The sequence below is a fragment of the Mustelus asterias genome, chromosome 11 (genome assembly GCF_964213995.1).
Source record: "Mustelus asterias chromosome 11, sMusAst1.hap1.1, whole genome shotgun sequence".
NCBI classification, from domain to species: Eukaryota; Metazoa; Chordata; class Chondrichthyes; order Carcharhiniformes; family Triakidae; genus Mustelus; species Mustelus asterias.
The window spans coordinates 46,289,591-46,306,054 of NC_135811.1; the positions used below are offsets into that span (position 1 = coordinate 46,289,591).

General features: G+C 40.5%; 1 protein-coding gene across 1 annotated transcript in view; it reads right to left on the reverse strand.

The window, feature by feature from the left end:
• Positions 1 to 16,464, reverse strand: part of fra10ac1 (FRA10A associated CGG repeat 1) — a 38,043-nt gene that overhangs the window by 20,692 nt on the left and 887 nt on the right. The window contains exons 2-8 of the mRNA XM_078222918.1: positions 16,432 to 16,462; positions 11,150 to 11,223; positions 9,447 to 9,542; positions 8,973 to 9,018; positions 2,748 to 2,824; positions 1,030 to 1,113; positions 144 to 228 (exon numbers count right to left, since the gene is read on the reverse strand). Coding sequence (XP_078079044.1) covers positions 144 to 228; positions 1,030 to 1,113; positions 2,748 to 2,824; positions 8,973 to 9,018; positions 9,447 to 9,542; positions 11,150 to 11,223; positions 16,432 to 16,462 — 493 coding nt within the window. The remainder of the gene's footprint in view (positions 1 to 143; positions 229 to 1,029; positions 1,114 to 2,747; positions 2,825 to 8,972; positions 9,019 to 9,446; positions 9,543 to 11,149; positions 11,224 to 16,431; positions 16,463 to 16,464) is intronic.

A 16,464-nucleotide genomic window follows, 5' to 3' on the forward strand; every position in this document is an offset into this window, starting at 1 on the left:
ACCTCAAACACCCAGTGTGATGAATCGTTACTGAGCCATGTGACAGATTCACCATAACTCGACGGCAAAATGCAGGCCATTATAATCTCCAAAATAACGTTTTCCACCTGCGTATAAAGAAAACTCTGTTTTCAAATCCTTACCTGATTGTGTTTGTATCGACTCAAATCAGCAATACAATATTCTTTGAATAATTTATCATAGTATTTCTTTGCCAGTGTTTTCTCCCTAAGAGATGGAGAAATCTTGTTTAGATAACACAAAGCAAAAGGAAGCCATTTTAATTTATATATGTAAAATTAGAATTTCCTTCCAATCAACATGCTTTCCCTTCGTTCTCTGGTCTAAAGCAGACAGATACCTAGCTGGTAATACAATTAAAGTGCTAGTCTCTTCCTCCAAATTTGTCATCTCAATTGACTGCAAACCAAATTATGTCTGGTCTCAGACCTTCTATTCCTGGCAGCTCGAGTGATAAATGCAGTACGCCACTGACTACATCTACAGTTAATTCAGGCCTACCATATTTCCAGGTCATTGTGGTGAGGCATTGTCAAGGCATAGACTTACGTAAAATCTAATTAAAAAAACTCAGTTTAAAGATCAAGACTCTGGTAACAATTTATGTTAGACTCAAACTATGTTGAAGTACCAATAAAAGGTAGCTAAGCATACTTCCTACTTTAATTCCTTACTAATAAACCATTTATGATTTAGAACATGGCCAGTGTGATTTTACCAATTGTCTTCTACTGTCAAGTTTGCAATGTGTGCAAGGAGTAGACGACAATTCCAGTTACAAACAGAACTGCCTAACAGCTTCAGTAATAGAACTAATATAACAGTCCATCAAATTTTGTTAAATGATTAATAATTCCAATATACAATTCAAGTAAAATTGGTACAAAGTACTAATTTTTCCTCTACATTTTGTTATTCCAAGCATGCGCTCTCTCCAGCAGGTTTCAGAGCATCAACAGTAACTAAAGCATTAATTATAGAAAATTAAAAGACAAAAGCCCTTCTCACCAAGTCATATCGGTTTCATCAGCTTCTGTCCATAAAAACCTATGGTTTTCTTTTATCACGTCCAGGTCTGTTTTATCATTCACTCTGTGAACAAGAATATACAGTGGACTCAATAATCAGAGGCTTAAAATGCAATAACAAAATAAAGCACATTGAAGGATTCAAAAACAGAATTGGTACATTACATTAAGGCCTTGGGTATGTAATTTGGACCAGCAATGCAATGTAGCAATGAAAAACGTATTCATTTGCCCAGCAACATAAGTCAAATGGAGCCCAGATTTCTGGTACATACATGTCTTTACAACGCATTGGCAACTAAGGTTTTGCTTATTTTGCCTCACTGATAATGTCAACTACCTGCCAAATGTTGAAGTTTGAAATTCATTCTTCTTGGGTTAAAAATTCAAACAAGATTCAATTATAATATTTTTTTTAAAGTCTTATTTTCATGTCAGTGCAGGCAGGAAGATTAAAAACTGTATTCCTGTTAAAATGGACCCTGATGAACTGCCGAAGGGTCACCTGAGCTTTGACACTTCAACGGTCTCGTAAGCTTTCTGGAAAGTTCCAAATTGAATAACGGGTAGGGGTCTCTTTTGAACGGACATGCTGAAACAGCACTTTTCTGTGGAATTTCACACCTTCTATTGTCAAGGCTTACTTCAAAACACAGGGACAATAAACTCCAGGACTCTGATGTCAGGTCTGTCATGTACAAAGGAGGGCTTGATGTGGAGATGCTATCAGAGCTATCAAAATGGAATATCCACAATGAAGTGGTAAAGACCCCCATCTATCTTCTATTGTATATCGATGACTTTTGTCCATGTGGCTAAAAAGCCTCTTCATTATGAAAGACCATAAATTTGCCTTCCTTCAATGGTCATTCATCATGCGATTGAAACTGCCCTCTTATTTTGAAATCTGTTTATCCAAAAATTGAGAGTATGACAGGGCAGTCTGCAGGCCACTAGTAACAGCAACAAAGTTGTAAAGAAACGGCTGTGTCATCTTTCTTTTTCAAGACCTGTGAAGCTTGAAGTCTTTTAAAAGCCTCTTCTACCCAGATTCACTGGAAGAAATTGGACCTTCAATTACAAGAGGGATCAGGACCTGTCTACATTACCTGTTGAACAACGTATAAGCCAAAGGAACCCTGTAGATAATCCAGGTTTGACCCCAGCCATCTGAACTTCAATTCCAGAGTGGGAAAAGTTCCATCCTTTAATGGATTCTCAAAGATACATGTAACCACTAACTATTCTGTTTGGTTTAATACTTGTAGAAGTGCAATACCTTCTTTAATTGTATCTTTCTTTAGTCAGTATGTGCTGGTAACGTTTGTAATTCATAACTAAGTTAGAACTTTATACACCTTTCGGTTATGCATTATACACATAAATGATATTTTCCCTGTAACATGCACTGAAATTATTTCTGATGGAGGCTATTCTGTGCAATCTGCAATAACATTTTTACCAGCAATGGGTCAACAGTGAAACAGTGGTAATGTCAAGTTTGTACAAAACTTAATAATATAAAAAATATACTCTTAAGATAAGAACAGCTTTGGGGAGTTGGGATGATGTTGCTGAAGAGTTCAGGTATTATTCTCACAATTGATTTTATTTCAACTATTGATGCGTCATGACACACTTTGGGTTGAGCATTATCCTCTATGAAAAAAATGAGTTGTAACATATTTGAGTACTTACGTTGATCTCTTCAACTCTTCTACTGAGCCACCATAATATAGCAAATAGTCATTGATGTATTTCTTATGCCGTGCATACTTCAAAAGTTAAGAAAAATGTCACAACTCTGCAGATGGCTGCAAATGTCACACAACATTACTTCTGTAATTAGAATGCAACACACAGCAAAAAGAATGGAGCTTAAACCACAACCTTTGACTCAGACATGAATGCTGCCACTGAGCCAAGATTGGCACCTTATCAAGAAGTATAATACCATCACACATAATCATAGAGTGATACTAGTAAACAACAGTTTTCAAATGTTAACAATCAATCATAAAACCCACCCAAAATAACACAGGCTACCCACAGTTGTTTATTTTGAAGCAGTGTAAAGCTCCGCAGAAAGCAGAATTTTAAACGTTTCATGGTCAAATTGAGAACTGTGTTTACAGAAATTACTCTAGCTGCTGAAAAGGTACACTTGAACTGTAGAATTGGAATTGTGAACAGGGCACAATTACACAATCCCTTTAGCCAAGATCTCATGTCTGCCTAAGCTTGATGCAAAAATCATATCGTTCGTGCTACCACTGCCAGATTGCTAGTGTTCTGCATGAGGCAAATGATCTGTTGTGAAATAGATGTCTGCTTTGCCAACTTCATGTCTTCCATCTGGTAGTATTCCATCAGACTCACTTGTTGCAGCTGAAGTATTTGAAAATGTTGGTGTCCCAGTGTCCCAATCAACGTCACAAGGACATTAGTTTTCTGATGATAGCAATTGCAGACATTAGAAAAGCATAATCTGCAACTGTGGTTTGAAAAACCACTTCTATTTTCTTCAGTATTTTGCTTCAATTATTAAACCAGTGCTCTTGTTTCATATAACTGAAGCAAGGACTTTGGCAATAGCTGTTTTCCGAGCAGCCAAGTAACTATCCGTAACCTTCATGGCAACATCAGCTACGAGAGAGTGAACATCTTTTCCTGTGGAGCTTTTACAGCAAATTTGATTTGTGGAAATGCAGTCACCCCCCCGCGATTAGTTTCTTCAAAAATAATGATCATTTTGAAACAGTGTTCTGGGTCAATAGGGTGGCATAATGGCTAGCACTGCTGTCTCACAATGCCAGGGACCTGGGTTCAATTCTGATCTCAGGTGTCTGTCTGTGTGGAGTTTGCACATTCTCCCCACATCTGTGAGGGTTTCCTCCCACAGTGCAAAGATGTGGTTAGGTGGATTGGCCATGCTAAATTCCCTCAGTGTCAGGGGGATTAGCAGGGCAAATACCTGGGGTTATGGGAATAGGGCTTGGGTGGGATTGTTGCCAGTGCAGGCTCGATGGGCCAAATGGCCTCCTGCACTGTAGGGATTCTATGATTCTCTGTGGAACTAGTCTGGATTACTGCCTATGCTTCTTTGTAGCATAGCTCTGAAACATGTCACTTTTTCCTTTGAAAAGTTGACATTTCTTATCCTTTTCACTGGAATAAATATCATCACATGCCTGTACGGTTATGTCATGAGTTGGAATGAGTTTGCCATTGAGCCTCTCTCAATAATGATGCACTGACCTTTATATTTACAATGACTGCTGCCACTATTCCATTCATTTGAACATCTTTTGCTTTGGTGTTACGCTAATTGAACAATTTAATAGCGAAATGGTGGATGGTATGGGTGCGGATGTGCTGGCCTACCAGATTGATTGCTGTTTACAGTATATCTAGCACCACAAATTGCATTCTATGCATATGAATTAGTGTTTAGTTGTTAAAAAGTCTACCAACCCTGCTGAATCAGACTGGCTACAGTACAGGACGGCATGGTGGCACACTGGATGGCACTGCTATCTCAAAGCGCCAAGAACTTGGGTTCAATTCCAGCCTTGGGTGACTGTCTGTGTGGAGTTTGCACATTCTCCCCGTGTCTGCGTGGGTTTCCTCCGGTTTCCTCCCACATTCTGAAAGACATGCTGGTTAGGTGCATTGACCCGAACAGATGCCGGAGTGTGGTGACTAGGGGAATTTCACAGTAACTTCATTGCAGTGTTAATGCAAGTCAACTTGTGACAAATAAATAAACTTTCTAACTTTAAAAAAAGCCCAGGATCCTATATGCCTTTTTAACTAGTTTTGCAACCTGCCATGCCACCTTCAATAATGTGCACAGAAACTCTAAGGGACTCTGTTCTTGCATCCCATTCTCTATTTTATATTGCATAGCCTTGTTCTTTCTACCGCAACGTATTATTTCGCGGGGTGACAGCAGTGTAGTGGTCATGACACTGGATGTAATCCAAAGGCCCAGGCTAATGCTCTGGAAACAATGGTTCAAATCCCAACATGGCAGCTGGTGGAATTTAACACAATTTATTAAATCTGGAATTGAAAGCTAGTCTCTGTAATGGTAACCACAAAACTGTCATTGATGGTCATTAAATCCCATCTGATTCACTAATGTCCTTTAGGGAAGGAAATCTGCTATCCTGACCTGCTCTGGCCTACAGACCCATAGCAATGCGGTTGACTCTCAACTGCCCCCGGAGCGGCTGTGCTGGCGATGGTCAATCCAATGAAAGAATGAAAAATCTTCTCTGCATTAATTTCTGCCATTTGTCCACCCATTCCACCAAGCTGCCTATGTTCTCTTGAAGTCTATCACTATCGTCGGTACAGTTCACAATACTTCCATGTTTTGTGTTAAGTGCAAATTTAGAAAAAAGTCAAAGTTATTAATATATCAAAACAGCAGAAGTCCCCTGGGAAAACCACTTGTCTTTCTTCCAGTTTGCTGAACAATTGGGACAATTTAGCATGGCCAATCGATGTAACCTGCATATTTTTGGAGTGTGGGAGGAAACTGGAGCACCCGGAAGAAACCCATGCAGACATGGGGAGAAAGCGCAAACTCCACACAGTCACCCAAGGTCTGAATTGAACCCGGGTCCTTGGCGCTGTGAGGCAACAGTGCTAACCACTGTGCCACCCATTTTAAATGAACTTCCAGAATAGCCATCAACCAATATTAGTACAGCTAAGTATTTTCTTTCCTGCAAGAATAATTGTCACAAGATTTGGTGGCATTTTTCATCTCAATTTCCCCAAGCTAGCTGCCTATTTTTTTAAAAAAGTGCTATATTTGTTTTGCCTTGCATTCTAAAGAATTTTTCAGACAGCACAGACACCAATCTTTTAAATAACTGTATTCTATGTACTGGTATTATTTGTATCATCCAATTTTACATAGGAAATCTGAACTGACATTGAGTGAAAAAATCTTAAACAGTGGCAAAAGGAGATTCAACAAAGTCCAAAGTGCAGTTGCCTATCCTCCAATGAACTTTGTTGCATCACTTTCCATAATCTCAAATTATTGGGGCATCTGAAGCTACAAACCCCAGGATCTTGAATCCACAAAATTGGTCAAGATCCCAGGATTGAAAATGTTAATCTCCTCCGTGGTTGCAATAGGGCATGGTAGTATTATTTATTTGATGAGTCAATACTCTACCTCCTTCACCTATTGACAATTATTACAATCTCCAGAGGTTGAGTGCAAAGAAATATGAATTTCCAAATAATAGGTGAGAGGATGACAACAAGATTTCACATTTTAAGACTTTTACTGTAACAAGACCAAAAGCACTCTTGACTAAACACTATCTTTGTAGTTAACATACCTCCAGCTACAAAACGTCCTCCTTTTCCTTTAAGAATAACCAAAAACACACTCCATAGATATGCTTTACACTGTTCTAAAAGTCGACATTCAATTCTCCTGGAATTAGTCCAAGGTTCTTAGCTCCTGAGGGTTAACTTATGTTCTTTTCCTTTCTCAGCCTAGGAACTTTTAATCTCAGAACTGTCTTTCACAGTAAGGTTTCACCCCTGGTGATTCTTCCTCTAGTGCGAGCCAGGCGAATCTTCCAGCCTCATTTTCTCATTAATTTGGTCTTTCCAACCTGAGCACAACTACCTACATTCCTGCTCGGTGAATCTGAGACACTTTTGGCCTTCTGCTGCTACTGTCTCTCAGATCCTGGCAAACTGTTTGCATCTGATCGGTTTGAAAAATATCTTAGCAGTCGAATCATATTGGCCTTGTATCCAGGTGATTAGCTACTCTTGAAACTCCAACTCTCTTTTACCTTGAAAGTAAATGGACAGTTTAAAGCATAACTGTTTACAACAATACAACCCAATATTCTCAATGCTTTCTTGGAACTTTGGAGATTATCAATCTAAACTGTAAACACAGATTCTCTAAATGTGAATATCTTACACCTGCTTCCCCCCAAATATGATGTGGAGATGCCAGCGTTGGACTGGGGTAAACACAGTAAGAAGTCTAACAACACCAGGTTAAAGTCCAACAGGTTTATTTGGCAGCAAAAGCCACTAGCTTTCGGAGCGTGCTGCTCCTTCGTCAGATGGAGTGGGAGATGCGCTCACAAACAGGGCATACAGAGACACAAACTCAATTTACAGAATAATGATTGGAATGCTAATCAAGTCTGAAAGGTACAGACAATGTGAGTGGAGACAGCATTAAGCACAGGTTCAAGAGATGTGTATTGTCTCCAGACAGGACAGCTAGTGAGATTTTGCAAGTCCAGGCAAGTCGTGGGGGTTACAGATAGTGTGACATGAACCCAAGATCCCGGTTGAGGCCGTCCTCATGCGTGCAGAACTTGGCTATCAGTTTCTGCTCAGCAACCCTGCGGTGTCGTGTGTCGTGAAGGCTGCCTTGAAGAACGCTTACCTGAAGATCAGAGGCTGAATGCCCATGACCGCTGAAGTGCTCCCCAACAGGAAGAGAACAGTTTTGTCTGGTGATTGTCGAGCGGCATCATTCATCCGTTGTCGTAGCGTCTGCATGGTTTCCCCAATGTACCATGCCTCAGGACATCCTTTCCTGCAGCGTATCAGGTAGACAACGTTGGCCAAGTTGCAAGTGTATGTACCGTGTACCTGGTGGATGGTGTTCTCACGTGAGATGATGGCATCCGTGTCGATGATCCGGCAGGTCTTGCAGAGGTTGCTGTGGCAGGGTTGTGTGGTGTCGTGGTCACTGTTCTGCTGAAGGCTGGGTAGTTTGCTGCGGACAATGGTCTGTTTGAGGTTGTGCGGCTGTTTGAAGGCAAGAAGTGGGGGTGTGGGGATGGCCTTGGCGAGGTGTTCGTCTTCATCGATGACATGTTGAAGGCTCCGGAGGAGATGTCGTAGCTTCTCCCACTTCTCTTCCTGTTGGGGAGCACTTCAGAGGTCACGGGCATTCAGCCTCTGATCTTCAGGTAAGCGTTCTCCAAGGCAGCCTGCACGACACACGACACCGCAGGGTCGCTGAGCAGAAACTGATAGCCAAGTTCCGCACACATGAGGACGGCCTAAACCGGGATCTTGGGTTCATGTCACACTATCTGTAATCCCCACAACTTGCCTGGACTTGCAAAATCTCACTAGCTGTCCTGTCTGGAGACAATACACATCTCTTTAACCTGTGCTTAATGCTCTCTCCACTCACATTGTCTGTACCTTTCAGACTTGATTAGCTGTATTAGCATTGATTAGCTCGATTAGCATTCCAATCATTATTCTGTAATTTGAGTGTGTGTCTCTGTATGCCCTGTTTGTGAGCACATCTCCCACTCCACCTGACGAAGAAGCAACATGCTCCAAAAGCTAGTGGCATTTGCTACCAAATAAACCTGTTGGACTTTAACCTGGTGTTGTTAGACTTCTTACTGTGTTCCCACCAAATAATCAGAGCTCTGACAAAGAGTCTAGACTCAAAACATTGTCTCTATTCTCCCTCCACAGATGCTGTCAGACCTGCTGAGATTATCCAGCATTTTCTGTTTTTGTTTTAGATTCCAGCATCCACAGTATTTTGCTTCTATCTAATTATTTCTAGATTTGTCTCATTTCCTTTACTCTTTTCATTTTGCTTATTCCCTGTAATAATGCCGGGATCATTCACCATGCTTTCTCAAAATAAAATGCATTGAAGCAATTTCACAAGTTTATTTTTGGTCTTGTCTTGTTACTTTTAGTAGATTGCATATTTGAACAGGGATATGCTCTATGTAAATGCCCTTTGTAAATGCCCACATTAATGGAAATATCAGATTGATATATTTTTCCTCGATTTCTGTAGAAGACAAGGCTCCTTCTTCTTAAGCTATTCCGCATACCCTTCCTTGTATTCTGATGGATTTCCCCTGATTTCAAGGATACAGCATCCATGGCAATAAGATGGTAACGGCGGTTTCTTGCTTCCTCCCTGTTAAAATGATTAAATTTTACAGATTACAGAAAGAAAACTGATACTTGTATAGGTCTTTCATGTTCTCCCAATCAACAAATTACTTCTGAAATACAGTCAATGCGGTTTTGGGGAAAATGTGGCAGTCAGTTTGTGCAGCAAATTCCCACAAAGGGCAATCAGTTCAGCTGTTTTTTTCAATTTGGCTGAGGAATTAACATTGGCCAAGATACAGGAAGAAATTTGTGTTCTTTGACAAAATGTCACAGAATCATTCACATCCACCAGTACAGGCGGAGGCAGTTCAAAAGAGGTTACCTCCAACAATGCAGCATTGAAATGTCAGCTAGATGATTTGCTTAAATCTTAAAAGTCTGCAAGTCCTAGACTTCAGAAATAAAAATAAATGTATATATATATTTTTAAAAGTCCAAAAGTATCTTTACCTGTCCCATTCATGAGCTGCAACTTGCTTGTGAGCCAACCGGGCATATTTTTCCTTTTGAAATGGCTTTGTAAGTAGTGCAGCATCTTTACCTGTCCTAGAATTCAAACAGCAAAAGTGTCAAACTACTTAATACGTCATATTAAAATGTTGATAAAGCATGGAAGAAATGAAACTGAGAACATTAAAACCTAAAGTCTCAATAATAAACTTCGTTACTACAAATCTTCAGCAAGATTGGAGGAAAACCATGTCTTAAGATAAATCAGAAACACTGCTTTGTTCATATTAGAAGCCTTATAAAAATTAAAGCTAAATATCTGTACCTTACAATCACTATTTTTCTCTGAGTAATTAAGACACAATAAGTCCTAGGACCTTGAACACAGGTATTTTGGCTGAGAAATCACTTACTTAGAACACAAGGTATCAAAATTTGTCTGATAATGCTCCTGTGAAGTGCCTTGGGTTATTTAACTACAATATATATGTACTTGCTCTATACATACCACCTGTTATTGACAGTAGTGATTCTGAAGATGAATGTATTTTACAAAACATTGAGCGGTTAATGCATTGACACACTTGGTAAGATGTTGAAACTTATAAAAGTATAGGTACCTGACTAATTTCAGCAACAACAAAATAAAAACATTTCAAAATATGTTCTTCCAAAATTACGCCTTTTACTTTCTGAATCCTCAAATATGATGGTTGCATTTGCTGACACCACAACTGCAGAGGGTACACTCCTCACACATGCAGTTGCAGTGCCTCCATCAAAGATGGCACAAACCAAACTCAGTCATAAAAGAACAGCGTTCCCCCCCACTTTCTGCTCACTACCCCTCTCCTGAGCCCTTGCTGCCTCCAACATGCTGCTCCTCCACTGAGTCACCTTGCTTACCCACTCAAGACGAGGGCTTGGGAGAGTCAGCAAGAGCTTGCAAGAGGGGCAATGAGGGGGGAGGTTGTCAAAGGGCGCACAACGATGACATCAAAGTTGGGAGAAACTGTGCATGTTCCAGCAGACCAAGTGGGTATGTGCTGTTCTCCTGTTCAGCGTCAACAGTTACAATTAAATATGATATACCTCCCTCCAGCTGTGCGTCAAAATGATTTTTGCCCTCTCGTCTTCAACAACATTGGCTTGTCACTCGTTTCCTTCCCATTCCCCAGTTCATTCAAACAACTGTCTGTATTTGTACACATTGCTTTGCTTCATTCTTTTCTCCTTCGCATTTCCTTTTCATAGAATCATAGAATCCCTACAGTGCAGGAGACAGCCATTTGGCCCATTGAGTCTGCACCAACAATAATCGCCAGACTCTATCCCTATTTTATTGCTTCTCATTTTCTTTCAATCTCTTTATTGGTGTTTAAATAAACATCTGGCCAGCATTGTATTTTATGTTCTTTAACAGTAAAGAGCCAAGTTATAAACTACTATCTAGGTAACAGGTGTGGTTTCTTTGCATGCTATAATTCTGTTAAGTACAAGCCACCATTTTACAGTCATGAGAATATCTTCTATAAGATGGCGAAGTTCATGCTTGGGAATTTTTATGACCAAAACCTATGATCTCAATTAAAAATAAACGCTCGAGGCTTACCTACGAAATTATTGCTTGTATCAATAAAAGTATTAAAATAAGCTGAAGAAATGTATTTCTTATAATGTGTTTTTGGTCAAAAACATTATACCTTTGACAGTTGGATGTCTCTGCTTCATTCTCATCCTCACTGAATTCTGAATCATAGCCCCCATGACCATGCTCCTGTTGACAAAAAAGCAATAACATTTCAACAAAGATGTTGCATAGTTTGATTTCATGTCACCTGTCTGCCTTTAGGACTTTAAAGCTTTGTTTATTACATGCATTGAAGTTTCAAAACTTAATTAATAAACTTCATCACTATGTTTTTATACCAAAATAGATATCTCTTCAAACTATCTGAAATAAAATTACAATAGACATGTATGTTCAGCTGAATTTAAGAATGCAGCATTTAATTAAGAAACAAACTTTCAAAATTTCTTTATTTTATTCCACATATTTTTCAGTAAAGATTGGTACTACTTTGACAAAATCTTGATCGCATCCTAGCTGTTCAGAGAAAAACACAACAAAATCAGGTCTGAATAAGTTATAGCATTGTAATTCTATTGAAAATGCCCATATCTTAACTCAGACGAAATCCCATTCACCCATCATCGCTGTGCTTGCTGACCTCCACTGGTTCCCATTCCAGCAACACAATTTTAAAAAGCACATCCTTATTTTCAACTTCCAGTATCGCCTTGCCATATCTCTGTCACCTCCTCCAGCCCTCCAAGATCTCTGCGCTCTTCCAATTCCATCCTCTTCTACATCACACTTCATAATGGACAGCTGCCTAGTTCCTAAGCTCAGGGACTCCCTCCGTAGACCTCTTTTTTTTCCCTTCCAAATCCCCTCACTCTCTAAGTCTTTCATCCTTTAACACACTCCTTAAAACCTACCTATTTGACCAAGCTTTTGGCCATGGGTCTTGACATGTCTTTCTGCAGCAGTGTCAAATTTTGTTTGATAACCCTCCTGTGAAGTGCCTTGGAACATTTTGCTACATTAAAGGCACTATATAAATGCAATCTGTTGTTGTTGTTATAAAAAATATTTATATTGCACCAACATCTTGTCCACAAATTATTTTATGATTGTTATTCTAACTGCATGAAAGTGAAGTGCAGGATGAAATGGTCTTAGACTAAAATTCGTTCAGAAGAAAGACTGATGTTGTATTTTTAATCAGTCATTCTACTTAAACAAAAAGAGGCACCACCCTAAATGGGCATTTCAATTTTTGGGTAGACAACTGGCACCAGTAGCCTGCCCATTCTGACGCCCATTTTAAATGGCACCATCAAACCAATTATTTGAGGTGGACACATTGATGCAGCATTCCAGATTCAAACAGGCCTGGACATCACATTGGCAGCAAGTTAGCTCCAGGAGTTGAGGAACATGTTGGAGCCTTGTGACATTACAATGAACCAGCCCAGCAGCAGCAGCCCAGATTATACATCTCCTCTTGGCCATACAAAAATAATTTAAAACTTGGATTTTCAGACCCAGCATCACCAATGAAATTAGTCAGAAATTGCACACTCAAAATGACAAGAGATTCTATTTTACACCACTGGATCCCAATTTGCCCATTAAAATGAGCTTATTGTTTGCAACAGGGAAATGCATCAGTCTCATCAACACATTTCCAGCAAGCTAAAATAGACCCCATGATCTATGGGAAGAGAGAACAGTCATTTCACGTTGAACATAATTGTATTTTTGAAATGCAATTAGACATGACTTGACATAACTTTCTCAACATATTAGTGTTTCCCACAAATATTATATAAAAACTGCCATAGCTTAATATGAAAAAAAAATCGTTTGCAGTTGTGATCATAATACTTTTGATAGGGTTTTTGTGGAGAGAAACAGAGTTAACATCTCAATTGATGAGCTTTCATCCAAACTGCATCAATCTGAAATATTAACTGTTTCCCTCTCAGAGATGCTGCCAGAAATGCTGAGTATCTTAAAACATGATTTTATTCAGATTTCTAGTATCTGCAGCCTTTTGCTTTTGTAGTATTTTGGTTCTAGATTTTACGAACGTACTAAATAGGAGCAAAAGTAGACTATTCTCCCCTTAAGCCTGCTCATTCAATAAGATCACGGTTGATCTATTTGTGTTGAGTTCTACATTCTCATCTAGCCTGATAACCTTTGATTCTCTTGCCCAAGAAGAATCCATCTATCTCTGCCTTAAAAATATTCACAGACCCTGTCTCCACCAACCTCAAGTTCCAAAGTCACAAAACACTCAAAAGAAAATTCTCACCTCTGTTCTGTAAAAGGTGACCCCCAGTTTTAAAACAGTGCCCCTTGGGGCTCACTCACAAGAAGAAACATAATTTCCATGTCCACCTTGTAAAGACCATTCAGGATCTTATAAAGTTCAATCAAGTCACTCGCTCACTCTTCTAAACTCCAGTGGAAACAAGCCCCATCTGTCCAACCTTTCCTCATAAGACAGTCCACTCATTCCAGGTATCAATCCAGTAAGATTTCTCTGAACCACCTCCATCGCATTTGCATCGTTCCTTAAATGAGACCAAAACTGCACACCGTATTTGAGATGTGGTCTCACCAATGTCCTGCATAGCATCCTTGGTTTTATATTCAATTCCTCTTGGAATGCTATTCTTTATTACATTAGCTTTCTTGACTACTTGCTGTACTAACTTTTTGCGATTCATGCACTAGAACACCTAGAACCCTCGGTAACCTCAAATTTCTGCAGCTGTTCTATGCTCGAGTAATATTTTGTTTCATTCTTCCTGCCAAAGTTAACAACTAGGCAGAGGAGTCAATTCCCTAAATCTTTGCCAGTGCTTACCTACCCCTGATATCCAAGTGAGTTTCACAACAATCCCTTTCTAGATTATCATAGTTACGGATTTCATTTGTTTCATCCATGATCATTCGGGTTTTCAAAAGTCAGTAGAGTAATTTTATACGCGACCACATTTTAGGCTTTAAAATTTCAAACAAATTTAAGTTGAGATGAAGTATGCGAATGTTGCAGCGATTAACATTTTTTGACCTGTAGTTAGGTTTAGAGAATGATAGAATCCCTACAATGCAGGAGGACAGTCTGCCTGACAACAATCCTACCGAGGCCCTAACCTCGTAACCCCACATATTTACCCGCTAATCCCTCTAACCACGCAACCCAGGACACTAAGGGGCAATTTAGCATGGCCAATGCACTTAACTTGCACATCTTTGGACAGTGGGAGGAAACCGGAGCACCCGGAAGAAACACACGCAGACATGGGGAGAACCTGCAAACTCCGCACAGACAGTGACCCAAGCCGGGAATCGAACCTGGGTCCCTGGTGCTGTGAGGCAGTAGTGCTAACCACTGTGCCACCCCCGCCGCCCGCCCCCCCCCCCCCCCCCGCCGGATCACAAATAGTATGCAGGTACAGCAAGTAGTCAAGAAGGCTAATGGAATGCTATCCTCAAGAAGAATTGATTACTTTGTAGACAGCCCATTCCTATAATTGAGTCACAAAAACCAAAATATCCACTAATTGAAATGAAGTAACTTTTAAGAGTGAATGCATATTATCTTAAAGTATGATAAAGTGGGACTGAGTCAGCACAGCTTTGTCAAGAGGAAATCATGTCTGACAAATCTGTTAGAGTTCTTTGAGGAGGTAACAAGGAAGATAGATAAAGGAGAACCAGTGGACACGATTTATTTAGATTTCCAGAAGGCCTTTGACAAGGTGCCGCATAGGAGACTGTTAAATAAGTGCCCATGGTGTTAAAGGTGAGATCCTGGCATGGATAGAGGATTGGCTGACTGGCAGAAGGCAGAGAATGGGGATAAAGGGGTCTTTTTCAGGATGGCAGCTGGTGACTAATGGTGTGCCTCAGGGGTCAATGCTGGGACCACAACTTTTCACAACGTGCATTAACGATTTGGATGAAGGAACTGAAGGCACTGTTGCTAAGTTTGCAAATGATACAAAGATGTGTAGAGGGACGGGTAGTATTGAGGAAGCGGGGGGCTGCAGAAGGACTTGGGCAGGTTAGGAGAGTGAGCAAAGAAGTGGCAGATGGAATACAATGTGGAAAAGTGAGAGGTTATGCACTTTGGAAGGCGGAATGGAGGCATAGACTATTTTCTAAATGGGGAAATGCTTAGGAAATCGGAAGCACAAAAAGACTTGGGAGTCATTGTTCAAGATTCTCTTAGGGTTAACGTGCAGGTTCAGTCGGCAGTTAAAAAGACAAATGCAATGGTGGCATTCATGTCGAGAGGGCTAGAATACAAGAGCAGGGATGTACCTCTGAGGCTGTATGAGGCTCTGGTCAGACCCCATTTGGAGTATTGTGAGCAGTTTTGGGCCCCATATTTAAGGAAGGATGTGCTGGCCTTGGAAAGTGTCCAGAGGAGGTTTACAAGAATGATCCCTGGAATGAAGAGCTTGTCATATGAGGGACGGTTGAGGACTCTGTGTCTGTACTCATTGGAATTTAGAAGGATGAGGGGGAATCTTACTGAAACTTATAGGATACTGCAAGGCCTGGATAGAGTGGACGTGGAGAGGATGTTTCCATTAGTAGGAAAAACTAGAACCAGAGGGCACAACCTCAGGCTAAAGGGACGATCCTTTAAAACAGAGATGAGGAGGAATTTCTTCAGCCAGAGAGTGGTGAATTTGTGGAACACTTTGCCGCAGAAGGCTGTGAAGGCCAGGTCATTGGGTGTCTTTAAGACAGATAGATAGGTTCTTGATTAATAAAGGGGATCAGGTGTTATGGGGAAAAGGCAGGAGGATAGAGGTGAGAAAAATATCAGCCATGACTGAATGGCAGAGCAGACTCGATGGGCTGAGTGGCCTAATTCTGCTCCTATGTCTTATGGTCTTTAAACATGACAGTTCCTTCGAAGCTACAGTATTATCTGGCTGGGTTAACTCTTATCAGAAAAGTTGCATACATATTTTGTCTTCCGAGACTATACAGCCCCCTTTCTCTGGAAAACGTCATAAGCTGTATGAAAACAGACTTTTCAAATAGTAAAATTTGAAAAACATACTGCGAACGTGGGAGATCTGAAATAAAATCAGAACACGCTGGAAAAACTCAGCAGATCTGTGGAGAGAAAAAGAAAACCACATTAGACCTGAAATTCGGTTTCTCCCAGGGATACTGTTAACCCCGCTGAGATTTTCCAGCATTTTCTGTTTACATTTCCCCCAGTAGTGACGCTGGCCAGGAGCTGAACGGGGAACTATCAGTTTAACTTAGGCGCCTATCCCAGGTCAGACACTGGAGCAGCAAACCCTGCCCTGCTCCCAGGCTGAACCTGTAACTGTTCTTCTCCCCTCAGAGCCTCCGCTCCCTCCCGGACAGCCCGACCTTAACAAGATCCAACTTCGCGCCTCGGCCGCT